The sequence below is a fragment of the Neolamprologus multifasciatus genome, chromosome 23, assembly GCF_963576455.1.
Source record: "Neolamprologus multifasciatus chromosome 23, fNeoMul1.2, whole genome shotgun sequence".
NCBI lineage: Eukaryota > Metazoa > Chordata > Actinopteri > Cichliformes > Cichlidae > Neolamprologus > Neolamprologus multifasciatus.
Window position 1 is genome coordinate 38,533,326 of NC_140460.1, and position 26,884 is coordinate 38,560,209.

Sequence of the window (26,884 nt, forward strand, 5' to 3'; positions counted from 1 at the left end):
TTTACTGTTGTATAAGTTCCACCAGCAGAGGGCGCTCAGCCCTGTACGCATCAGTAGCTGACGCTACACTAGAAGAAGTAGTGTCAGTGGTGAAGAGGCAGCGTACGGCCCAGTGTTGCCAACTTAGCGACTTTGTCGCTATATTTAGTGAGTTTTCAGACCCCCTAGCGACTTTTTTTCTAAACAAAGTCGCTAAACAAAGACGTGAAAGCGCATATCGCTTTTACTCTCAACAAGCAGCGGGTGCTGTAACGCAGTCAGTTCTGCTTTTACTCTTATGCTGTTTTGTGGATCAGGTTTAAAACTACTTATAAACACACACACACAAAGTAACTCCACCAGAGTGCCTATTTCGGGTCACTTTTGCCGATCCAAGCCCAGGTAAAGGAGCAGGGTTGGAATTGTGACAACACTGGTACGGCCTGCGCGCCGAAAGAACTGATTAATCAGACATTTTTCTGTCTTTACAGTTTTCTGTAAAAATAAATATGTTGCACGGGAGATGAGTTGGCCCATCATTTCAGCAGTAATATGTCACTAACTGAGAAAAAAAAATAACCATGCCTTTTTTTTGACGTTTGGAAGATTAAGACTTCCTCAGTTTCTCGGCTTGATAACACAAGTGCTTGCAGTTTACTGCAGGCATCATGTTGATAATGCATCTTGTTTGTCTCAAAGCTTCATTGTTATGACATTTGTGCTCCATCACATTATAAACAGGCAGCGTGGCTGGCTGGCAAAGTACAACCACTAATTGTTGTAATTGTTAGCAGTTGCTTGAGCCGCCTGGTCTGTGTGTATTTCTGTATATGAATACAGTATATCTGTGTGTTTATAGCGCGCGTTATAGGTTTCTTTGAGTGCAACATACACCTACGCACATGTGTGTGTCTGTGTGTTTATGTATTGATCTGTGTGGACGCATTACTCTAAACACTTCCTTTCTCTTTCACTTTAGGCTTTAAACACTCATGATTAGTTGGGAAGATTAGAAGAAATACCAGAGAGGAAGGAAGGAAGAAATAATGAGGGAAAGCTGAGGAGAGATAAGAGCAAGTAAAATAAACAAAACAAAATCTCACTGCCCTGCGTTCTGTTTGACAATAGCAGAAATGTAACTGTTTCAAAATCTTACCTTTTTTAAGGTAAGTTCATACATATTTCAAAAGGAAAGGACAAGTATGGATTGCTTGGAAGGGTTGGAGGAGAAAGCCTCTCGTATCCAATAAAAACATGGCAGCATGGATTAGTTTTGCAAAGTCTGAACAGACTGCAAGAGCTCTGAAACAATGCCCTTTGGACAGATGATACTAAAGTTGAGATGTTGCAGTTGACTGTGAACTCAAGTTCAGACCTGAGCTGTGCTGTGTATAAATGAATGCCCACAAACCTCAAAATGAACTGAATCAATGTTGTAAAGAAGAGGACCAAACCTCCTTCACATTGATACAAGAGACTGATAAAGTCATACAGAAGACCAAGACTTCAAGTTATAATGACTCCAAAAGCGACTGAATGGTGCGGTGTAGTTTGTTTTTCATGGGACTGCATACAGTCACTTCACTGTATGTTAATATGTATGCTAGCTAACTTGCGTGGCTAGCAACTGCAGCTTGTAATGCACTGTGGTATAACATAGGATGCTAATTTTGGTTAGCGAAAAACAGACTTAACATTCATCTCTGATAACTGCGCCACTGCCTTGATAGAATGGAGTCAGTGGAATATTGTCAAATCAGTAAATCCGACTAGAGCTAGCTTTTGGAAAATATATACTATTGATTAACTTATATGTGCTAAACACAGCTAGAACTGAGTTAGCTAAATTTTGCACCAAGATTGGAAATAGGAGGACACTTTTGTAACATGGCTGGTTTCACCTGTGTGTTATAGCAGCAGTCTCCAACCTTTTTTGCGCCACGGACCGGTTTATGCCCGACAATATTTTCATGGACCAACCTTTAAGGTGTCGCGGATAAATACAACAAAATAAAACTAGTACCGGTACCGAAAAAAAGAAGATTTCTTCATAACACACGTGAAAAGACCCAGGAAAACCAAGTAACGAATAAAAACGATAACAAAATAACGCTGAAAACCGATAAAAACCCTGAAAACCACACATTTCACACCTGAGCCCCTACTCTCGCGGCCTGGTACCAAATGACTCACGGACCGGTACCGGTCCGAGGCCCGGGGGTTGGGGACCGCTGTGTTATAGTAACAGTCATATAGTTAAACTTGCACTGCACTGAAAGTAATATATAAATGTTACTAGCTAGGAAAAGAGGCTGCCATTACAACTTTTGTGGAAAAGTGACCAGTGTAGTCATTTGTACTTGAAGCAGTCATATCCCGTCAGAGTGACGGGAAAGCATGCACATCTGAAATTCATTCATTCATTCATTCACTCACACAGTTTGTCATTGGAAGTGTCAGAACTTGACTGAGCCTTTGGACTGTCCAGGGTTTTGGGGACGATGTTCTGGGAATAGAAAATTTCAGCGGTAGACCAACGCCACCAAAACCAAAAACTATTTGTATGAACAATTTGTGTTTTTGTAATTTTGGTTAAGTGACCTTTCTTAATTGAATATTTCTTGTCTTGACAACAGTGAAAACAAATATGCTCACCCTGTCAACAAACAGATCTCAACCATCACTAAACACAGACTAGCAAAACACGGCGTCGGCAGCAAACTTGAAAATAAGTCCAAAGAACATTTTCCTCCATCCTGTGTGAGGGAGCTGGGCAGTAAAGCGTGGTGAGCTTTGGGCCCGTGGCGGCACTGTGGAGGAACAGCCGGTGCTAATCCAACCCAGTAACGGTTCAGCAGGCGGCAGTAGGAATCGGTGGAAAGAGGGAAGGAGCGTGAAATCCCAGACACCTGGTGGCTCTTTCTGCACAAGAGTCTGCAGCTGGTGTCGAGAGCCCACAGCCACCCGGCCAGCTGTGCTTCCTCGACGGCTCCTCTGGCTCGCACTGAGGTTAGACCAACACATTATCTGTCTGCTGAAAGGGTTAATAACTTCAGCTGTGCTCCAGTCACTGCCACATTTCTTTTTTAATGCAAAACAGTCGAAAGTGTATTTCAGGATCAGTTATGAAATATTCTTTTGGCAAACTGATGTCCTTTAGTCACTGAGAAATAACAGAAACCTGTTGTTCAGGGTTTTTTTGGGCGACATCACCTAAGCTGGAAGTTGTGGATGTGATGTAAAATCCAGTGTGATGAAGCGAGATCACTGCGCAATGACATAATTATTTACAGAGCATAAATTAAGCCAGCGTTGCCTTACATAACTTCAGAATGCCTTAATAGACTTTCACCGTGTGCTCAAAGCTCAGAGAGGCATTAATGATGGTGTATACGCCAATCACGAGCCACGGCACTTGTTTCATATAGTCTAGGTCCCTTTGACCTCTGTTGCTGTCCCATGGTGTCTTTCACCAGGATGTTGGCAGTGGATCATTCGGGTCCTGTGGGTTGTGAGGATTAGGTCATTTCTGGCACATTACATGTTTGCCTGGGAGGAGATTTAGGAAGTTTGGGGGCAGAGTCAACACTTTGGGTTCTTTGTCATGTTGCTTGAGACATTCCTGAACAGGTTTAGTGGCGTGGCTGGGTAGGAGGGGGTCTTGCTTGGTCTGCAACAGTATTTAGGTGCTCCGTATAAATCACAGTCACATCTACAGTTTCCCAGTCACCTGTTTAACTTTGCTGTTGGCTGGTACCGTAGCCTAAAGACCTCTTCAGTTACTGGGTGAATAATAAACACCAAATGAAAAATAAGAACAAGCAAATAAATTGTGCCACAAATTAGAGCCTGTAAATTCTGTTATTTATGATTAATGATATTAATTGGTCTGTTTCCTAATTAGAGTACATAAGTGAATGTTCTGTTTACCGTACCTACAGAAGCATTAGTAATCTATCAATGGAGTAAATTAAAAAGGTAAATAACTTTATTGTGCTCGCTCAGTTTGTACTGCATGTTGTTTAGATGTATTTAATTTTAGATGTTTCTTTCCCCCATTAAAACACTGGGTTAAAAGTACTGTAACGCTCCTAAGAACCAGACGTTTTGATCTCAGTTTGTCCGTTTATTCGGTAACACAGGCAAACGGGCTGTTAACTCCGGGGAGAGTGCTCTCGTACAACACCTCACTTCAGCCTCGTACAGTCACACACAACAACCGAGACCCGTCTCCCCTTCCTGCACACATTAACTCCCTTTTTCCTGCAGCACAACCAAACATGTATCTTAAAGAAATAACAACAGAGTGCAGAGATAGCAAACCTGTCACTGTAAAATAACCTTTAACTATGGTTACAGTATATTATTTTAAAGGCAGAATTAGGGCTGCCTTTATTTAGGTTAACAGGCCCACCGTGCATCTCCTTTTATCTGTCACATTTCAAACCACATCACACAAGTTAATATATCAGATGAAACAATACCAAAAAGCCTCTTCACCTAAATTAATGTGGCTAAATGAATCATCAACATTTAAAGATGGGATTTTCACGGTAACCATGACACACTGTATTCCCCTACAAGCAGCAGGGGGCCCAGGACACTCCCCTGTGGGACTCCGTGTGCTAAAAGGTAGATATAGTTTGAACCCTAACTCAGTGGGTTAAATACAGAGTAAAACATTATAGTGTTTATGATCGCAAACCATCACTGAAAGCTTTTGAAGTAACATATTTTGTTGAATTAGTCATGCATCACTGAAAACACCTGACTACAGACAGTAAAGATGAGCTGGAAGGTTTTATTGGAGCTCAACAAAATCTTGATCAGGAGAAGGTTAACGTTAATGGTAATCCACATCCACTAATGAATTATCCAAATATAAGATGTCCATTCCTAAAGTTCTCCCAAAAGTAGAGAGAAAGCGTCCTAATTTAGCTTTAAATATATTTCCTTTAAAAAAAAAACATGTATTAACAAACAAAAGAGCTTTTATTACTTGAAATGGCACGTTAAATGATCAGATTCCAGACTTTTAAAAGTTAAAACCCTATTAGTCTTTCATTTTCCTCTTGAAAGGATTTGCTTTGAATGTCTTTTGTGGGCGTTAAAAATGTTACTGGCTCAATGTAACGCTATTTAGAGGCGCACATCAAAACCCGCCGGTCGGCCACTAATGCAGCAGAGCTGCCATAATTAAATGTTTGTTTTTGAAGGAGATGTGATGTGGTTGTTTTCTGACTCGTTTCATCTCTGCGTGTTTTGAGGGGTGTTTTCACCATCTGTGTGTGTGACGGGCCAAAAGTTGTGATGTTTAGTTACCACGAGTAGCTGATGACAATGTGCAATAACTTGGATGCGTCTTAGCATATATGATACCCTACAGACGTACTGTGTTAATGACACATTTCTGAGGAGGAATTTTCTACGATTTGAATAAGAGCGAAATTCTGTTTTGACAAATGGAAATGTTACGTAACCGTGTGTGTGAACTGGTGAGGATTTAGATGTCACCACACCTGCTTAAAGCTTTGTTTCAAGACTTGGACTTGGTTTTAAACTTCATCTTAGAACCAGTTTTAGGTTCAGGTAAAGGTTAAATAGTTGTAATCGGTGTGAGCATTATTGAGGAGTTGTTATAGGAGCATGGTAATTACAATTTACACAGTTTCTGTTCAGGTGCTTGTGGGCGCGTAAATTGTATAATTGTTCATAAATGTCACCTAATGAGACAGACAGGATGTACTTCAATCACAAGTAGGATACATTAGTAATATTGTGTTTAAGAAAACTCAATCAATAATTCCTAATCTGACTGAAAGTGCTTATAGTGACATTATTTCAAGTTCCGGTTTTATTCACAGAAAATAAACCAGACATCTGTAGTCTGGACGTTTAAGCTGCTCATACATACAGTGTTGGGGAGTAACGGAATACATGTACCGCCGTTACGTATTTAAAATACAAAATATGAGTAACTATATTCCGTTACAGTTACCGTTTAAAAAGGTGGTATTTAGAATACAGTTACTTTGTTGAAATAAATGGATTACACGGCGGTACTTCCCTGTTTCATATTGTGGCGGGTCAGGACTGTTTGGGTTTTGTTTGACAGCTACGTTCTGTTGTTCCAGGCGGCACCGTTACGGTTGCCATGGTTACAGGGTGACGCTCTCTCTCTGCGTGTTTCCTGGGTGAGAGAGCCCTTTTTGTTGTTGTGCTAAGCTAATAGGCAGAATGATACCGGTATAGCTCTAAAGAATGTAGCATCATGGGCAGTGTAGTCCGTGCTGCAGGGAGAATGGACTGTCATACACGTTATGTGTCTGTGAGCGAGGGAGGGAGAAAAAGGAAAAGTACGAGCTGTCATCGAGCAAAAACGGGAGCTGGAAGCATGTAAATATAATAATAACCACTGCAGCCAAGAAGAGAGCCTGACGAGCCCAGTTGTAAGTAAGCTTTTAAGACTCGACTGTACACCGTGTTCGTGTTTTCCTCTGAAACAATAAGTTCCGTTGGTGCAGCTTTTCAACGCCTCTCTCTGTCTCTGCTAGCAAAGTGACCCAGACAACAAAGTAAAGCTAGTTTTCGGCTACGAGCCTGACACAGAACCCACCGTATTAGCCAGAGGTCCCTTTACTACGGTTCGGAGCCGCGGACCTTCAGTAACAGTAATAAATCACAGCAATAGTACATTCATGTAGTTGTAAACAGCATGATAATATATTAAGTAATCCAAGTATTCAGAATACGTTACTCTCATTGAGTAACGTAACGGAATACGTTACAGAATACATTTCGGGGCATGTATTCTGTAATCTGTAATGGAATACATTTTAAAAGTAACCTTCCCAACACTGTATTTGTAGTAAAGAAATTTCCTCCTATTGTAGGAGGTAGTAGGATATTAGGATACTTTTAGGTTTTTTTTTATTTCAAGTCCTCCAAATGCAGAGACAACTTGTTCGCAATCTCTAACACTTCATATTCAGATGAAGATCACAGCACTAGTTGCAATCTATCTGCAGCACTGTGCAAAAGTCTTGAGACACCCTCACGTCTTTAAATTTTGCATACAAGGAGCCAGACTTTGTTGTGATTTTTAAAGCGGTTCTTTATACGTTCTTTCAAGTTTCTAAAATAATGTTCTTAAGAAAAAGGAAAAGAAAATCCAGAAAAGAACCATCGGCTGATCCGTCTACTGTCACTGAAGCCTCATCAGAAATGGTCTCAGTGGAGGGTGGCTGTCAAGAAGCCATCCTTAAGGAAGGGAAACAGGGAGAAGAGGCTGAAGTATGAACATTAAATAAGAACTAGACTGAAAGTCAGTGGAAAAAGTTTACATTTTTGGTTCAAATTGGGATCAGTATGTGCAGAAAAGGTCAGGCGACAGCACAATAATGAGTGAATACACCCATCTGTAAAACAGGGTGGAGGCTCTGTCATGGTTTGGGTTTGCATTTCAGCCAGTGGTGTAAATCTTGTCAAAAGTGATAAAATTATGATTGTACTGTTAGATTGGCAACAGCTTCATTTTTTGACTTGACAATGATCCTGAACACACTGGCAATGCAGTAAAAGCATAACTGGAACACTGGCAGTCACGGATCTCAGCATTAGTGAAGCATAGTGGGATCATGTTGACAGACAACAGAACAAAAGGCAGAAACATCCACAGAAGAGCTTTGAATGTCCTTCAAGAAACCTGGAGAACTATTCCTGAAGACTGCTTAGCAAGCACATGAAGAAATGAGGGCTGGCTCAAGACTAACGTATCGTACTTTTTCATGGGTTCTGTGCAAATTAGTGCTACCCATACTTATTGCAAGCTACGAATCACATGAGCGTTTTAGTTGACTAAATGTGTCATGTTTCTCAAGATCTGGAGAAGTCGCCGTGTGTGTTTTTTGTCTTCGCCTCTCCCACCAGGGCGGAACTGGACCTTGATTCCCCGCCTCTGAACACACACCTGTGGCTCATTCACACTGATCCTGGCAGACTACTTAAGATGGCAAGACAGGCTGCTTCCTCGCTGGATCGTCACATTACCGTCAGTGTAGCCTAGCCTTTGGAAGTATTCCTTGTGATCACGTAGAGTTTCCTCCTAACGTTGTTTTTCTGTGCACAGGCCTTCTAGATTCCCTGCTCGTCTTCCCTGCCGTCTGGATTTCTGTGGATGTGTGTGAGTGAGCGCAAGCATTTTGGAGTGGACATTCAGAGTGAGCTGTGGATTAAGTTGAAGAGGAGCCCCTCGGACCCCCCTCCACCCCCTGGAGCCCCGTGTTATCTGTCTCACTGTATATATGTAGATATTCTCACTTGGTGCCACACTGTAAATAAACCCTCACCTTCTCTCTAAACTTCTGCGAGTGAGTCCTCTGCCTAATAATCTGTGACAAAATGAAGTCATCAGGGTGCCCAAAGGAGCAGTAGATGAAAAAATAAAAGCCCTCAGTATGCAACTAGTGCGCTGCAATGTGGACTCTAAATTAAAAATGTAAAAATTTGCACGTATAACTTTCTCGAATGTTTCGCTACACGCTGTTTGTTGCTTACATGCAAGGCAGCGCGCACAAAGGCCACAGAAGCCTCCAAAACATCACACACAGACACACACAGCGCCACGTGTTGGCTTCACTGATTACCGTGTGTTGCGTTCAGTGGTGTGTAAAGTGCTGCCGCTGCGAGTATTAGCCTGTTTATCAGAGTGTGTATTAACGTGCTCCAGCGCAGGGGCTGAGGGGACAGAGTGTGTGTTTGAGTGCGTGAGCGTGCTAGCAGGGGATCACAGGTGTGTTTGCGAGCTCCGCAGAGAGCCTCCATCCCCCTATAACCCCCACGCCCCCACCTCGAGCATCCTGGGTAATATCAGCCCACGGAGCACCTGCGTCCCTGTCCCAGAGCGCACGCACACACACACGCACACACCTCTAATGGCTCCGTATCAGCCTGCCATACGGCTCTAATAGCCAGCTGTGTGAGCAGAAAGCCGGTGGACCGTGCTGACACTCACTGATGCAGTTGTAATATTAGATCTGAGTTAACTGTGATCTCCAATTAGTTTTCATCACACTTGAAACAACCGATGAACACAGAAAACTACATGAAACACACAAAGGATATTTCACGCTTTAGCTTTGAATCCATTTAAAAAAACAAAAACTTTTTAGTAGCACACAGGGCTCACGCTTTTTTTTTCCAATAACTTTTTCTTGACTTTCCACCACTAGGTTGGCTGTTTTCCGAGGGATTTCCTCTCCAGTTTGAGTGAAAACATTTTCAGTGGGAAAAAAACAAGTAGGTTAGAGTCGTGGTCGAGTGTGTAGGTCAGGGCTTTCACATGCAACTTAATATAAATGTCTTCCCGACAACAGCCTGCTACCACAGCCATTTCACACAAACACGTTTGACCTTAGAGGGGCAGACAGAGATATGAGTTTGCTCGGATGATTCAAATTGTTATCAGGTGCTCTGGCATGTAAGGAAAACACAGAGCTGCACAGAGTTAGCAAAACTCTTAATGACTCCCAGAACAAAACAACTCACAGCAGATATTATCACAGTGTCTCTGACAGATACAGTTCTTTGATAACATTTTTAAATGGATTATATTCATTGGAAAGACTCAAGGAGATCATTACACTCAGATTCACTTATGTAATCAGATCAGTACATTTTGCCATTAGTATACTGCAGAACGCTATAACACCAGTATTTAAAAAAGGAAAACAGCTCTGGGAAATATTGAAAACTATAGGATGAGGCTTTCACTCGCACATACATTTTAAGTTAACAAGAACTTTATTTCTGCAAACAACAGCTACATTGACTTCTCTGGTCAGTAAACCCAAGCAGCTAAACTGCAGGACGGTTCACCTGCATGGTGTCATTTAACACGTGCTTGTGTCAGCTAATGTTTCTCCCTTTAATATTTGTTTCTGCAGTCCTCGAGTTAAATCTGCACGACCTAAATTAAAAAAAAGAAGCCCCCCCCCAATCCCTTTAATTGCTTTTGTACAATTTATATTTTGCAGTTTACAGCTGCTGTTTTTACAGTCACGTCTGTGGTCAGCGAGGCCTTTGCATTCGACAGCTGCTCTTTTTATAATGTCGGAGGTTGGAGTTGCAATTGACTACTTCGAATCAGAGATGGAATGACAGCTATTTTGATACGAGCTTTTACGTGACTTTACATGCACCCTTCAGTCATTATCGAGATCAACTGATGGATTTCTCTGGAGAGCAGACATGACGACAACAAACAGGAAGACTCTTGAAAACAGCCGCCTTCGTAAGTTGATGGGTGTGTTTGATAAACACAGACACACACACCGAGGTTTGTGCAGGCTGCTACTGTAAGTGTCATCGCAGTGCTACTGAATTCAAAAGATGCAAGATTTCCCACACAGAAAATGCATTAAACTCAGATTTTCCTGCCCTGCCTACAACAGAATCAGCAGGAACAACAACAGGAACTCTGTCCTGCAGATAAACTATAAAACGATTCATTTGTTCTCACAAAATCTCAACCTTTGTTGCACAAAATGACACAAAACAGTGTAAAGTGACAGTGGTTGCATCCCAGTTTAATGGCAGATTCACTTTTGCAGGTGGATCACCAACATTTACATCATAACGTACATAAATGTCCCAAAAAAAGAAAAAACAGAAAAACAGTTATTTTCCTTTTCAGCCAAAGAAAAAGTTGAATGTTGAGAGTGTAACAGTCCAAAGGTCCTCTTGGCATGTTTTAGTCCCATTTACAAAGACATCTGTGGTCATTGCAAAGAAAATAAAATGTAATTACAACAATAATACTTAGATTTAAGTAAATACAAAGCTGGTAATAAATAGTAAAAGGAGCAAAGTGTGAACTGGCTTTTTTTTGAGTTTCACATACAGACAAGTCAATGCAGGGATCTCCAAAATAATTTTAAGGACAACACAAAAAAATTATATCTAGAAGAAAAACAAAATCAGAAAATAAGAGGTTATAGTATTTTTTCCCTGCATGCTTGTATTTCTAAAAGGCGAATGCAGTTCAGTGCCGTTTATCCTTGGTCCCCATGTAAGTGCATGTAACCTGAACCTGAAGGCATGTAAGAGTTTGCTCCTCTGACCTGCTGTAAGCCTCTATCCCTGCAGTTATGTATTTATGGGGTTGAGAGGGGCAACATGCACTCAATCACTTTATACAAACCATATATGCACCTTTTATCAAAACAGTACAGCAAATACAAAATTTATTGCATTTTATCGACAGCAGACAAAGATGATGCACATTCTTTGCTAAAACTGTTGGAAATGTACTTGGAGAGCTAGTAAGAGGGCTGTGTTTTAAATGCAGTCTAAGATGTAGAAGGCTTGAGCGTTTTCTTTTTTATCCTGTCAAAAACGACTCAAAGAATTAGATAAATCTGATTTTCAAAGACGTGTTGTCCTATGGAGCCTTTTCCCCAACCTCAAAACAAAAACCATGGCATAACTGAAATGCATTTTCTCTCAGTGGCACTGAGCGTTGTCCCAAACACTGTTTTATAAACAAAAACACTGGCTCTGAAGGTAGGTGGACTCACTTTTCAGTCAAACCATCCATAAATACTTTTCCCAGGTTTCTCAGATATTAGAGAGCTCTGATCATCAGCTCTATTAAAGGTGATGACAAAATTGTGTTTATTCACAGGTTGTCTGTGTGTGGTCGCTGCTGTTATCTCTGCTGCTCTCCAGACTGGGGGCTGTCCGCGCTGCTGTAAGGGGACAGAGAGGAAGCTACTGGCCCTGAAGCTTTTGCATCATCCCCTTCCTCCTTCTCAACCTCCATTTCCACCTCACCTTCTCCTCCCACATCCCCTCCTTCTGTTCTGAACACCTCCACTGATCCTCTCCCGTCCTCACTTGACTCCTCAGACGGGGAGAGAGCCTCTTCCCCTCCTCTGCCCTCGATTGTGCAGACGCCTCCCTCACTGGGACTGGAGCTCTCCCTGTCATCCTCCCCAGCGGTAGGCTCTCTGGCCTGGCTGTGGTGCTTAACGTTGTAGCGCTGGTTCTGGAAGAACTTGATGATTGTGTGTTTGGGCAGGTCTAGCTGGGCTGACAGGGTGTGGATCGCTTCCTGGTCCGGGTACAGTCCCACATCGCCAATGAAGCTCTGAAGGATCGCCAGGGCCTCCAGAGAAATCCTTGTCCGTGACCGGGCCTTCTTTGTTCCTCCACCTCCGAGGCCGGGGCTCACCCCGCGCTGAGGCCCATCTTCTGAGCTTTGCAGCGCTGGCGGGGGGATGGGCTGGGGTTCATCATGAATTGGGGATGGAGCCATGAGAGGTGGCAGGGGCTGCCTGTGGAGGGTCTGTTTAGAAAATAAAAAAGGTTGAGTCACAGCATTTAGAAGATTTGTGTCGCCTATTCTGCAATAGACGAGAATAAAATAGAAAAAAACAAAACAAGACAGTGGATCCATCTCACCTTATTTAACAGAAATGTTTGCCTTTTCTTGATTTTCCATATCAGTTCATTTAAAACTGTACATTTAAAAAGCCGATTCAAGGGCAGCTCACCTTGGTCTGAGGCAGCTCAACACAAAGTTGACACTGTATGAAGTTAATAAGTGGCCCTTGAGTCATGATTTCTTTAATTTACTGTTTAAACTTTTTAAAACTTCCTCGGTGTCCTGTACATATGAACAAATAAGACTCAAATCCTAACAAATGATATATGTTATATGGAGTAACTGTTCTCAAAATAAAAGGCAACATCACATACATGCTGTAAATACATTTAATAAAAATGTGTTTAGATTTTGCCAGTAATTGATATGTAGCTTGCAAAGAAGAGTAAAAAAATATGTAATATACATTTGTTTTTCCTCTTCTCGCTTTGCACAGTGAAATCAAGCTAAAAACAGGAACAAGATAAATTAACATATGTATGTGTGTCTCCATACTGAACAAGTGACACAGACTTCACAGAAACTGCCCGTAGGTCAGGTTTTTGCTATTAGTTTTGCTGTAGATTTTAATAACTTTCAGTGTGTGACAAAAGGAGACGACGATTACTTTATCGCTGTTTTTATGAGGTTTTTTTAAGACAGCTGCATCACATGTGCATTTCCTGCATTAGAAACTCAGTAAGATGTGACTGAAAGCAGTTAAAAAGGACATTTGATTATATTTTTGCTTTGCTTTGTGTCACTGAAGATGTTAGATGTGAAAGCACTTAAAACACTTTCATCCTTCCCTTTAGACATGTTTCTTATATGTAAAGCTACAAATTTACCGCCTTTTGATGATTTGTGTAGGGATCATATTTGCTTTGCCATCCATGCTGAAAAAGGTTGCACGTATTTGTCCATAAATAACTAAATCTCTTAAACTCTCGAGCTTTGAAACATCAAAATCTATTACACACTATGGTTTGCTCTGTCAGTCTATTTGAAGATTATTCATTCTGTGTTCTCACACTCCTCATCGCCACGGGAGTAAGCGAACTGTTCGGCTCGTATTTCAGCTCGTGCCCCTCTGCAGACTCAAAGAAAATGTACTACAAGCGGAAGTGCTATCAACCGGCTTCCATCACCCGCCAACATGCACGCTAAACTCCCAAATTCATCACACAAACAAGCACGCTACTAGAGCTTATTAACAGGGTGGGGAGGCCTGCACACCCAAACACAGGAATCCAACACCATAAATCTGTGGTCCATCAAAATTAAAGGACCTAAATAAAGATAATGGCAATTCCTTTTTCTCTGCTTCAATAATTACAGGCTATGTTCTGAATAATATTGAGGTTAGGGCTAGACTGGAGAGCATTTTGGTTTTTGGGAGAGGGTGGGATGGAGGAGTGTTTAGCAGGAAATGTGTGGGCTGGTCATTTACCACTTCTATTTTCAATGACTTATGGGGCACAAACATGACAAAGAGGAGGGCTGCTAAGAGGAGCAGGTGGTGGGATCAGACAGACGGAGGAGACAGAGGAAACTTTTCGACACAGCACAGCGAACGCTCATGCTGGTTTTCCCATTTTCTCACTCGTAAAAACACTTTGATTTGTGTCTTTTCTTACACATGGCTGCGCTGTGGTTGCGAGTGGCTGACTATTTTTAAATATCAGATTTTCACGCGTTTCTTTTGCTCCTCGGATTTTTAACCACATTTACCACTTCAGTGAAACACAAAACAAACTTTCCGATTCATCCTAGCGGTGCCAAACTCCAACCACTGACTGCATGTCTGTTACCTGCGGCTCTGAGATGTGAAGGACGGTGTGCAGCCTTTCGCTGTGCTGCTGTCTCGACTCTTCTTCATACACCTGATCTCGGTCGACTTGTGACAACGCCAGGAACCTCCTGATGGTACACAGGTTCTCCCACAATGTGCGGTTCTCAGGGCTTGGGCTCTCTTTCCATCTTAGCAGCTCACATAGCCAACCCTGAAGGAAGAAGAGAGGTTAGCTGTGTCTTTACTATCAAACAAATTAATGTAGCGCCCACTTGTTTGCAGGTGTAACTCAAAAGGAACACATTAAAACTACTCTAGCATCGTGTACTGAGCATTTGGAGGTCTGGAGGGTTTACCAAAGGAATACTGGTGGTGGTGGACACCTGATTAAAGGGTGTTTACAGCAATTACAATGAAAGAAAAAGAATTACTAACATGCTTCAGTAATTTGCTAAATCAATGGTGAAATAAATAAAGAATCTTTTAAATGTAACCACCTACACAAAAATGCTAAAAATTAAGTGAACTACTTGAATTACAATGCAAATAAAACCCCAAACAAACAAAGTTAAAACTAGTTTACAACTTCCCAAAACTAAGGCAGGTATGTTTAATGATTTCCCTGTGAAGAAAATGCTCTGTTATGGCATGTAGGTGACTAACATGACATTTTAGGGCTACACACCAGATGACTGTAACATTCGTTCTCATTTAGGAAGCAAAATGATTTCAGTCACAAAGTGTCTGTACTTATATCCACCATACCTGAAGCAAACCATAACGTATACATATCTATAAACCACTGTAGACACATATACACTGAATATATGCTGCCAAGTCCTTATGTATATACAGTAAGCAGTTATCCATCCCTTCTTTATCCCATAATTTATCCCAGCATGTTTGCGCTTTTTCATCATTGTACATATAAATATAAACGTACTATACAGGCTGCTTTTTCCCCTATTGTTTGTTCTGTCACAAACGCAAACACAAACGCTGCATGTGCACATACTTTTTCACTTTTTCTTCAATTTTACACATTTATTTATATTATTTTATATATGTGCGAACACGAGTGAATCAAAGTTTGTCCCAAAGAGTCGAAGGAAAAACCAGAAGGAAAGTCTGATATGAGTGGGGCCTGCAAATGAGTGCGCGCATGTGTGTGTGTGAAGATTGCATTATCTCTGCTAGGCTGACCCAGGATCTGCCACCAGCTGTTGTTTATACACAGCCTTCAGCCTGGAAATTAATGGTAATAATGTGATCATCTCTCCATCATCTTGTCTGTCTTCTCCTCCATCTTGCATCCTTCTGTTCGTCCCGTCTTCTCATCCTTTAGCGTTTCAGATTTGTGAGTCTCACAAACCCAAACACACCAACTCGGTATTCATAATAAATGTAGTCTGTTGTCAGAAGATATTTAAACTGGTTTTAAAACCATAGCGTCCTCCCTCTCCCTCCCTCGTCTCCCCCTTCAGAAGCAGACTATGCTTTGATCTCGCCCTCGATCGCCCGCATTGTTTATCTGAGGATGGAGTCATGATGGTATGCCACAAGTGGGTAATCAGATACCGCACACGCCCTCGCACAAACACACAGTCACACACGTCTACACTACACCCTCATCAGCTCCTTCAAACATTATCAACTCAGAAATTTTTACTCATGTTGAGACTTTTTTATCTCAAGTTTGCACGTGTAACCCTCTATGTACATGCACGTTTAGGCAGCCCACCTACAGCCCTCACAGCAGCGGGCTGTGATTACAGGTTCAGATTTGAGTATAATTCGGTTGTGAAAATCAAACAAAACAACAAAAACAAGGACTGACCTGACTTTTATTAGCAGCCACCTTAGCGAACAGAGCCTGGGAGACCTTCGCCCTCTTCATCTCCTGCTGGATCTCCTCATAGATCCCTGATGTGATGTTTACCAGCGAGTCCAGCTTTATCTGCAGCTCCGGGCCGGGCATGCTGCATTTTGTCTACACAAGACCAAGAAACACAATCTGATGTCAATGAAAAATAACGATAAGTTGGAGTGAGTGACATAAGCTAGACTATAAGAGTGTAAGATTTTTCAAGTTTTAGTTGAAAAGAAATCTGCTAGCGCTTTATTTCATGTGCAGAGCTCGTATTTAAATGTGTGCATGTACCTGTGCGTGTCTGTGTGTGTTGGCACTGGAGATGTGGTTGGTGGAGTGGTTGTGGTTAGTGCTGGTACTCCTCTCCCTCTCCTCCTGGTAGATCCGGTCTCGCTCGCTCTCGGGCAGGTTAAGGAAGTTTTGCATGGCTTTCAGGTTGACCAGCAGAGACTGAGAGGCAGAGCGAGGATCCTCCTCCTTACGGAGGATTTCTGACAGCAAGCCCTGCAGACGCACACATTTAAATAGTCATTCTTAGATTCTATGAAATGAAGTCTTTTATAATCATCTCCACATTTGCCTTAATTCCACGTTTACCTGTGTGCGGTTAAAGGCCACACGGGCAAACACGGCCTGGGAAACGCTGGCCCTCTTCAGTTCATTCCTGACCTGCTGGTAAATGTCGGAGGAGACTTCGGCCCCGGAGTTGAGGCTGGGCTCAGAAACAGCCCCGGAGATCTTGCAGCTCCGTGAGATAGGAGGATGGTTGAGGAACTGCTGGTTGACTCCCTGTGGGTGCTGGTGGGCAAGCAGGCGGCTAACAGCCAGCTGCTGGTTGATGAGGTGGGCCATCGCGAGCTGTTGACGTACAAGTTGAGGGGGGAGTTGGGGAGGCAGGAGCCCGCCGTGGCCCAGGAGAGGTGGAGCCTGTGGACGAAGTGGAGGACTGGGGTGATTCTGTCCACTAGGGTGAGGCAGGCCGTGAGGCTGAGTTGAGGTCTGAGTGTCCCCGAGGCCACTCTTGAGGGAAAGAACTCCGGACCCAGCCAGGGTGCCCAAATGGGTGGAAGAGGGCAAGAGAGAGGGAGGACGATGGCTGAGGATGCTCAGGTCCAAATCCCGCTCCACTACGTCAACACACATATACAATATTGTGTTAATATATCTGGATTGAACATCCTGGTGTGGGGTTAAAGGTTAATATTTCTTAGACTGCTGGTATTCAGTTTGAAGTTTCAGACAAATCTCACACAGAAAACATGCAAAAACTCTGAGACACTTCTTATTAGCGAGCATCATATGCAATGTAAATGTCAAAAGTATTTAATTTTCATTCCACTAAAAACACATTAGACGATGGACGTACCTTTTATATCCGACTTCTCATGTGACGACCACATCTTTTCAATGTATTCACCTACAAAGAAAATGAAAGCGAGAGGACCGAGACTGTTAGCAGTTTCTTCAGAAATAACCTAGTTTCTGCATACATGATTATAGGGCTGCCACGATTAGTCGACTAGTCACGATTACGTCAACTATCAAAATCGTTGACGACTGATTTAATAATCGATGTGTCGTTTGAAGCTTTGTAAGATCCCAAAAGACGCAGGAATAAGTTGTAGGATTTAAGAGTGTAATAACAGACTGAAACAGAAGATGGCAGCACTGCATGTACAAGGATGCCAGCTGCCGTTAAACACCAAAGAAGAAGAAGAAGCTGTCCCAGAATTCATAGCGCAGCCCAGCTCAGTTTCCAACAATGGCGGCAGCTAGTTAGTTTTAATGTTACTCTTATTATTCTTTCTGGGTCACAAAATAAACGTTAAACACATTTTCAGGCGAGAATGTAGCTGTGTAAACCTCAAATATCTGCTCAGTTTATCAAGACACCACATATTTTCAAAAGCGCGCCGACGTTTTCGGAGACGTCTGTTACCCACTAGCTCGATAGCTAGCCGGGGGCTAGGCTAACTAGAGCCGTGAGAACACCGGACTCCCGGCTAATCGTTTTCAAACCCACCACCGTCTTTCTCTGCTCAGGTTAAACATGATATATAAGTCACTTAGATAACTTAAAATGTTATTGTTTGGCTTTTTTTTTAGTATTTTATTTGTTCCTGAGTAAATCGGTTTGGCTGAGATTAAAGTTATAGTTTTTACACAGCTGAATAAACGTCAAGCAGACAACTGATTATCAGAAGTGTGAGATGCTGGAGAATTTACTCCGGTGTCCTGTTATATTTTAGATAGCAAGGAGTTTATTAAACTTCACCGAAACAATCTGCAAACTTCATTAAAATTTAATAAACTATCATCTTGTCTTTATTTTTAGTTAGCACCTTAAACACTTAAAGCTGTAAGCTAATGATAGTTATATAAGAGCAGATGCTGCTGGTGCAATAAGCTGTACGTTTTATGTCCAATGGATGATGATCTGATTAGTCAACTAATCGCAAAAATAATCGGTGACTAGTCGACTATCAAAATAATCGTTTGTGGCAGCCCTACATGATTACCCACGTAGTTCAATGATGCTTTACTTATAAAAATGATCTACACTGCATCCAGTCCATTAACGGTTACTTCATGTTTCTCATCCCACTCTGACATCAGACAGTGTGAGCAAAAGTTAAATGGCTCAGGTTTTATCCGAGCCTCAGTAGTGACAGTAGAGGAGCTTGTGAGAGATCCTACAGGGATCCTTCCAGGAGTTCGTACAGCAGCGGTTCTCAAATTAGGTCATGGCACCCCCAGAGGTCCAGGACCCGGAGTCAAGAATACCACAAAATTTTGCTCCAACTCACAAAACTGTAGTGTATCATTTCAAAGTGTGAAAATCTCAACTATAATTCTAATTCTAGTCTTCGTGGGACGATCTGATCACAACCTCGGCTGAAGTATCGTCTTATTTTCACTTTCTCTCTCCATATTCACCAGATAAGATTATAAATAAGTGAAGAATGTTTCCTCTGAACTCTTTTCTTTCTCTTTCCCTGGATTTTAACAGCCTCTCCACGTAAGTCTGCTTCTTGTTAGGCTTCCACTCCGGTTTGGCTGTGTGTCGCATTTTTGGTTATTAAGGGAATAAAAAGTTGCAGCAAGGTTTGGCAGGGCATCAGATTTTTACCTTGTGTGTGTGTAATAAGTATTATTCCTGTGTTTTGTTGGTGTGTGTGTGTTTGTGTGTGTGTGAGTTGGGGGTGGGGAGGTTACTGCTGTTTTCCATTAGGAGTTAAGAGCATTTAGTTTTGTCATGTGTATTAAGGGTGACATTAATGTGAACCATGTGTGACAGTTCCTTCCTACTGAGAGCTGTCACTGACAGACGTCTCATGCAGCAGATTAGACACACAGAGGCCGGCTCACGTGCTCAGACACATACAGGGGGTGGACAGAAGAATGGAAAAGCTTCATTAGAAAGGATCACAAAACGAAGGCATTAAGGCAGGTGAGTCATATTAACTTGAGATGTGACTAGCAATAAGTGTCAGTTCCTTCTTTTTTAAAAAAAGTGTCTGACAGTTTTTACCTTTATGAGTTTTCAAAGCAGCAGAAAGCAAATAAAGTATAAACAGCCGAACAGCTGGTGGCTGAGGTTCAGGAGAGTTGTTCAAAAAACTGTAAAAGTTTTTAACAAGGCAGGAGGGGGACACTTAACCGGGAGGTTACCAAAAGCCACACACCTAGACTCAGAATATAATCACTACATTGCAGCAACAACACCTGGCAGTGAGGACCAGAACTGTACATACACACAAGGATCCGGCACTCAAAAACCCACGTGTGGCCACATTTCTGCTCACTGCTGCGTAAAAAATATCATTTTAGTCACCAGCTTTCCTTTAAAAAAACAAACAAAAAGATTGCAAGATGACCTCATTATCGCGTTCGTCATTTTTACTTGTTGTGGCAGGAAAAGCATGTGTGGAATCAACCCGGGAAAACAAGCATCAGCTATTCTGATTTAACCTCTGGGGGAAACACCTTCACACTCACACCTAAAACCTGCTCTAATGTTAATGGTCAACAAAACTCTCCTGTTATTTGGGTTTCTATTAATTCTATCGTATTTTATTAAATATATAGACTGTTACAATAACCAATGCTCATATTAAAGATGGCTACATTTTCAAATAACGCAACCAATAAATGCAGACATAGTTCCTATAAGGTACAGGTGTAGTTTCCACTTTTGAAAATATCCTTATTTATATTTTTATTAAAGATAATTGAGGATATTTTCAACTCTGAGAGTCCGTTAAAGTTTAAATGACATGAAACTATGTCTGTTTCAGTCCGTTAACAACATCATTAGTTACATTTCTTTGAGACAAAAGTGTCCACTGTGGAAAATTACCACCCAGAGATTTTCACATTGTACAAAGTGGTTCCCTGACCTCCCAGTCCATTGTTCCTTCAGTGGGCTGGTTTCAGTCATTATGCAAATTTACTGTTTATAAGATTGAAACCTGCAGTCAGCTGAGACTGAAGAAGTCACCTGGATGAGTGACGAAACGTTTCTCCCACAAAATGCTACGTCCAGATGAACAGAATCAACTTTTGGAGATTCCCTGACAAACTTATAATTATATATATAATATTGATCCTATAGCCAAAGACACACGTAATGAGCTTCTTCGCCACGGAGCAGGAAAAACACTAAGGTGACCTTTTTAAAAATCACACCAGCCTTTATCTTGTCTTAAACATTGCTCCACTTTAAAACAACAGCGTTAGTAAAACCAGGGGAATCATTTGGTAAATCATAAAGCCAATCTACAACCGTAATGCCATTATTAATTTTTAAAAAGGGTAATTAGGGACAAATTCATTCCTGCTTCAAACTGTAGCATTTCAGCCAGGGCCTTAGAAAGCATTCAGTTGTCATAATCTAAGTGAGAGCACACAAGCTGCAGCTAATTAACTACATTGTGGTCCCATTAGACTTTGCATGCTGTTGTCTCTGACAGCCAACAAATATATGCAACACTGTTCCATAATCAGAAAAATACTGACGATCTCCCACTGAGCACCTTCACTTTAGCACTTTAGGGCAGGAATATCTGTGCCCAGCTTGAGGCTAGTTTGCAGATATAGCTTGCTTAACAATGAAAGAAAGAAAAAAAAAAAGAAACTGACTGCTTTAATTACACTCAGCTACCTGATAATGTGAGTAAGGCTTCAGAGTTACCTTTGATGCGTTTGTATCTCTTGTACCAGCGTCCAAACTCCTGGCACTTGGAGGTGGAGACGTTGGCATAGAAGGAACTGTTGACGATTGCTGAGATCATACTCTGACACAGAGACAATTTGACAAAATACATTAGTCATTCATGGGGTTAGCCCAAAATTTTTGAACCATTAAGCAACAGCTTTGTCTTTCAGACTGATTAAAAATCTAAAGTCTCCGCAAATGACCAACAACTGGCCACTTATACCAAGCAAGAGATGCAAAAACGCCAGCAAAAGCTCAACATGGGAAACGCTGAGGATTAAAAGTCACATGAGTCAAGCTGCGAACTCACACCACCCACACACTTCCCCTAATCACTAATTACATCATGACTAAGTCTTATGTATAAATCACAAGTCGAAATGACACACTCTCGACTCTAATGACTGCAGGGTGTGTGTGAGCAGGATAATTGAGGTGTGCGTGTTTGCATCCTTTCCCATGGGATGGTACCAATATTTGTGTGTGTGTGTGCGACTCAGATTACACATTGCACTAAGCGTGTGGTGAACTGATGATGAAACCATGTGCTTAGAGACAAATGCTTAGCATCTTGGCTATCAATAAGCGTGTGACAAAAACGGCAAAAAAAAAAAAGAAGGAGTTTAAACTTTGTCCTTGTGTTCAGTTCATCACAACACATCATAAAGAAAATCTGAATATCAAGCAACCTGCAGGAACATGTAAATATGTCCTGCATGTGCTGATTATAGCTCACATTTGTGGCTTATGGGTGCTAAAACCTGAAGTATAAAGCATTTATTATCTGGGACTTAGCAAACTAATTCTTTTGAATGTTCTGTTTACACCATCTAATGTGAGTAATATGCAGTGACTGAATGGATTACCTAAACATCATAAAAACATTCAGCTTATTCAGAGAAAGAGCGACTCAAGTCTGATTTGGACCCGTGACGCAGTGAAACTCCTGCTGAGCTTGAACTCTGCAGGAGCAGTTACCTGGGAGAGAGGACACTCCTTTGCCAGAGCGCTCTGGTTGGTCTCTCTAAGCAGCTCTTTGAGGGCGTTTCTCACGGTGGCGTGGGTCCACTGGTCTGATGGCAGCTCCTCCAGCCGGGCAAAGCTACATGGAAATGACAAAACTTTTCTGTTCACTCTTTCAAGAGCAGTGCTGATTACAGAAAGAAACAAACAGGAATCTGATGTAATCCAAGCATTTAGAAGACAAGACTAGTTTTGACCCTTGTTTTCTGCAGTCACTGGTTGTAAGAGGCGTTCCTCTTGTTCCAAAGTAATCTCTTGTATAAATTATACCTGCTGCACATATATGATGAATAACATAATGTATTAAAATGTATATAGTGCATTCTAATGCTTAGAATAGGATTCTATTCAAGTCATAGCTGGACTGGCCATCGGGCATACCGGGCATTTGCCCGGTGGGCCGCTGGCGATTTTTTGTTTTTACGGGCCGATCGATTTTTTTTGTTTGTTTTTTGGAAGGGTATAAATAATGAAAGGTGTTGGATTGGCCAATTGGTCATGATCGACTCTGGGCTGGACCAATTACAGCCGAAGAGGTCGGATGCACCCTCCCCCTTGTTTAGCAATCTTATAGGCCATCCATCGGCTCTTTGTTACTTCGGAAACATGGCTTAAACAATTTCCACGACGTAATCCGATAACAACCGATCTCTTTACCCGTCGGCTTCCCGTGGCTGTCATGCAACAGGTGTTGTGCCAAAAACTGATTTCCAATGTTTGCGTGTATTTTTTATGTGTAATATCTTTACGTATGTTGGTAAATAGACTTCGGTGAACAGCGTTTACAAAGGGGCTATATATGGGATTAAAAAATTATCAGTTTTTTCAAGTATCTTTACAACTCTGTGTTATTGTACTTACATTATAACCAATCCGGTCCTTTATCCCCACTTTAAATATTTTTACAGAACTATTGTAATATTTGAGCCATTTCTGCTGTCCAACTACTTCTTACAAAAGACATTTTTAATGTTAATTAGACTTTTTTTTAACGGCATAAATAAAGGTTATATAAAAGTCACTGCCAAAGACTGACTACCTTGTTACACTAATGTTGTTTGTAGCTCAATATGACTTTATGTCATCCATGAGGGATGCAATTGACATATGTTTCACATATTATAGCCCAACAAGTTACTTATAGCAATTTAAATACGAGCAATCAGTTTTTGGCAAAAACCGGAAATCAGTTTTTGGCAGACAATCACTTTTTGGCACAACACCGGCTATTGCAGTTAATAATACAACAGCTTCTTGCCATTTTTTGTGTTTCTTTTTATCGCTGTGTAACTGAGTTCAATTGAAAGCCTGCATGCGCTAGTACTGCTTGCCACAAGTTCCCAGAATCCTTTGTGGTTTTACCCCTGAATGACGTCACATTTTTGGTGGGCCGGTCTCTAGTCAAAATGCCCGGGCCAATTTTTTGTCCCAGTCCAGCCCTGATTCAAGTGTATTTATTCTGTAACTCTTAAAAGTCGCCACTATAATGAGTGGATGGGTAAAACTGTACTTTTGGGCTCCCAGTGAAACCAGAGCTGCTGGCCTGTGTGCATAGTGTGTACATATGGTCATCTCCATATGTACACCAAGCACACGCAGCAGATACACACACTGCAGTTCTGTTACTGCAAAGTGCCCCAAAACTCTGCAAAATGAAATTAGATGAACAAAATCAAGTCAGCTGGTGTGCCTGGTACTTATTGTGAGGGGATGCTTCACCATGGATGCAAAAAATAAATAAATTAAAAAAAAAAAAAAAAAATCCTATTCCTATTGACAATCTGTAATACACAAAGCTGACCTGTGCAGTAGGATCCGCAGTGTGACCATGTGGTAAACATCCAGCAGCATGTCCGCTACCGTGGCCTCCGGAGCATCTGTTAGGTAGTGGATGGGCATCGGCTTCCACCGGCCCACTTTAATGATCCCTGATGACACACACAGACCAATTACTGTTTAAAGTTACCATGTTAAACTGTTTTGTTCCCGTCAATATATTAAAAACAGCTCAATCTGTTCGTGCTGTTTGACCTGTTGGTTAAACTCTTGGTGAATCTTTGAGCATCATCATGATTTGAACATTCCCCTGGCCTTCATACGGCCGTGACTGGAAGTGCAAATCTAAACAGACCTAATCACATTAGGATCTTCTAAATCAAACACAGACCCTGTCTAGTCTCAGCCTGCCAGCCTCAGTTGTGTGAGTGTGTGTGTGTGTTGCATGAGGATGCTGGTGATAGGGGCAAAGAACAAAGTGTGTTCTCTTTGGCCTCCACAGTTGATTAATGAGAGGAGAAATGTAAAATCAGCTCAACATTAGGTCTGGAGCAGGCTGTGAATGGGCGCGCTGTTTTGATGTTCATGCTCCAAATAAACACAGTGAGGTCATTGCTCTCTTGTCTAACAGAATATCTTCTGATAACTGGCAGTTTTTACGTTTCCTCGATCTGCCACGTCTTTAAAATTATTGATACCTTCACATGTGGTCAACTACTCACTGAGATGCTACTTTAAACTTTTAAAACTCTCACTTGAAGTGAATAAAGCTTAAATTACTGCTGACAGGGCAGATGTTTGGGCCTTATCATTTTACCAATCTGCAGTCTTCCCTAGAGCCCAAACAATACCTCATATCAGTGTATCTGTCTACATGTCAGGCACAGAGTAAGATTTTGCACAACATATTTTGCAAGAGGGCTCGACTTCCTCCACACAGACGCAAAAACAAATCTTTTTTTGTTGTTAGAGCAAAAGGATGTTTATCACAGATTTAGCTTAAATATTAAACACAATTTCCTGTCATCTTTTCATATGACTCTGCAAGCTCTAAAAGATGAGTACTGGATTCTTGATGGTACAATTTACACACGTCATACACTATTAAACATAGCTGCATGCACACCAGTGCATTTCTCCCTGCATTTTTTCCACACAGACACACATCACAGGACTTTGTAGGTGGGATAAGATTACGAATACAGACATTTTTTGACAATGCAACAACAAGATAACACAAAAATGGTAACTAACTGAAGATGACTAACAGACTGACGCTAACGACCAAAAAGCAGCACACATGTAATAAAACAAAAGGGCGTTTTAGTCATTTTCATCTAATTATCAAGCAAGGAAAAGTTTTATGGAGAAAAAAATAGACACCTAAAGGAGCTACGTGTTCCACAAAGAGCAATTTGGGAGATTCAGAGGTACCGTAAAATTTTATTTTAAGCATTTTAAAAATAAGTGGGTACCGACATAATCTATGTTAAGTGCAGTTTCCTTCTTAAAATAAAGTTTGGGTTGTTTAAAGGGATCCACTAGTGGTTTGAACACCTTAAAAATAGTATTTTTTCAGTTTGTAATATCAGTGAATGTTTCCAAAAACTTGACCTTAAGTTAAATTTAGTTAGACTATTTCTCAGCAGTGCACCTAAGCCCACGTTACAACCCGAGCCTTAACCATATACTCCAAATAAGAAATAGCTGCTTTTTAATTAGCCATAATGTGCAAGTTAATTAAAGAAAAAAAAGCCCTGCGCCATTCAGTGAAGAGTTTAAAAATACTCATCCAGTCAAAGTTATGCAAGATGCAATTCAATCGCAGAAGAGACTCTGTATAATTTTGGTCGTGACCACACTCGGGGGAAAAATGCATGACTCCAGCCAAAAATTATTTATTTGAAAAGAAAAGGCTTATTTCTCAGAACAAAACCTAGCTATTTGGGACAGGCGAGGGGGGTCGTAGGGCGTCGGCCACATGGTTACAGTACCCTGTGTTTATGGGACACACCAGGAATTTCAAACTGCCCTGCTCTGTGAGAGTGAGTGTGTCTCTCTGTGTGTGTGAATGCAGTTGAACTGGATGCTGCTTGCTCTCCTGTTTTGATCTCTGAATTTTGGTGCTGGTCTGGGGTTTTCAGACACAGATTTATTGTTCAGTTTAACCGCCACGCAGCCAGGTGGGTGTAGTGAATCACTGAAAATACTTTCTTGGTAAATACCGCTCCTGTGACTGTCCCCGAGTTTTGCGACATCAGTACTCACTGTACCGATGTGGAAAACCCCCACTCAGTAATATTTCATTCAGCTGCTGCTGGATTAATTACTCAAATAACTAACAGGGCGGTAATAATGAGTAAGGCATGAGGCTTCCCATCAGTGTGTAATAACAGAGAAGTTTACAAATGCATGTTTCTCACATGTGAAGAGGCTTCAAATTAGTCAACATCCGATCATGTTTTTTAATTTGTATTTAAAAGATGTGGCATGACTACAGTTTGGCTTTGTTTTCACTGCTCTGCTGTCTGGGTGGCATTTAAGGGGAAGTTAAAGCCCTGAAGATGCTCACAGTAGATCCCCTCGTGTCTTGGATGTTCTTAGAGGAGTAGGGCTGTGCGATATGACCAAAATCTCATATCCCGATATAAGACATCTATCGTCCGATAACGATATAAATCACAAAAATGTAACATTTTCAGTAAATTCTGTGAATCTCGGGCAGCTCGACTTGCTTGAAGTGTTTCCAGCTGCACATCATGTAGCTGGAGTCGAGTGTTTTAACCGATGCATGAAACGATA

The 26,884-nt window shown here is 41.5% G+C and overlaps 1 protein-coding gene and 1 long non-coding RNA gene across 4 annotated transcripts in view; one reads left to right on the plus strand and one right to left on the minus strand.

The window, feature by feature from the left end:
- Positions 1-421: 421 nt before the first annotated feature.
- LOC146492174 (uncharacterized) lies at positions 422-10,886 on the plus strand. Its single transcript, XR_014872470.1, has 2 exons — positions 422-2,988; positions 7,909-10,886. It is a non-coding gene; the product is annotated as an uncharacterized LOC146492174 (long non-coding RNA).
- The window catches only part of LOC146492175 (DNA-binding protein SATB2-like), a 30,629-nt gene continuing 14,547 nt past the window's right edge, over positions 10,803-26,884 (minus strand). For all 3 annotated transcript variants that reach the window (XM_085151939.1, XM_085151937.1, XM_085151938.1), the window contains 9 exons: positions 24,108-24,234; positions 22,262-22,385; positions 21,260-21,362; positions 17,432-17,482; positions 16,663-17,192; positions 16,357-16,569; positions 16,033-16,185; positions 14,215-14,406; positions 10,803-12,325 (listed from right to left, as the gene is read on the minus strand). In XM_085151939.1, the coding sequence (XP_085008065.1) occupies positions 11,687-12,325; positions 14,215-14,406; positions 16,033-16,185; positions 16,357-16,569; positions 16,663-17,192; positions 17,432-17,482; positions 21,260-21,362; positions 22,262-22,385; positions 24,108-24,234 (2,132 nt within the window). In that variant the 3' untranslated portion in view covers positions 10,803-11,686. The remainder of the gene's footprint in view (positions 12,326-14,214; positions 14,407-16,032; positions 16,186-16,356; positions 16,570-16,662; positions 17,193-17,431; positions 17,483-21,259; positions 21,363-22,261; positions 22,386-24,107; positions 24,235-26,884) is intronic.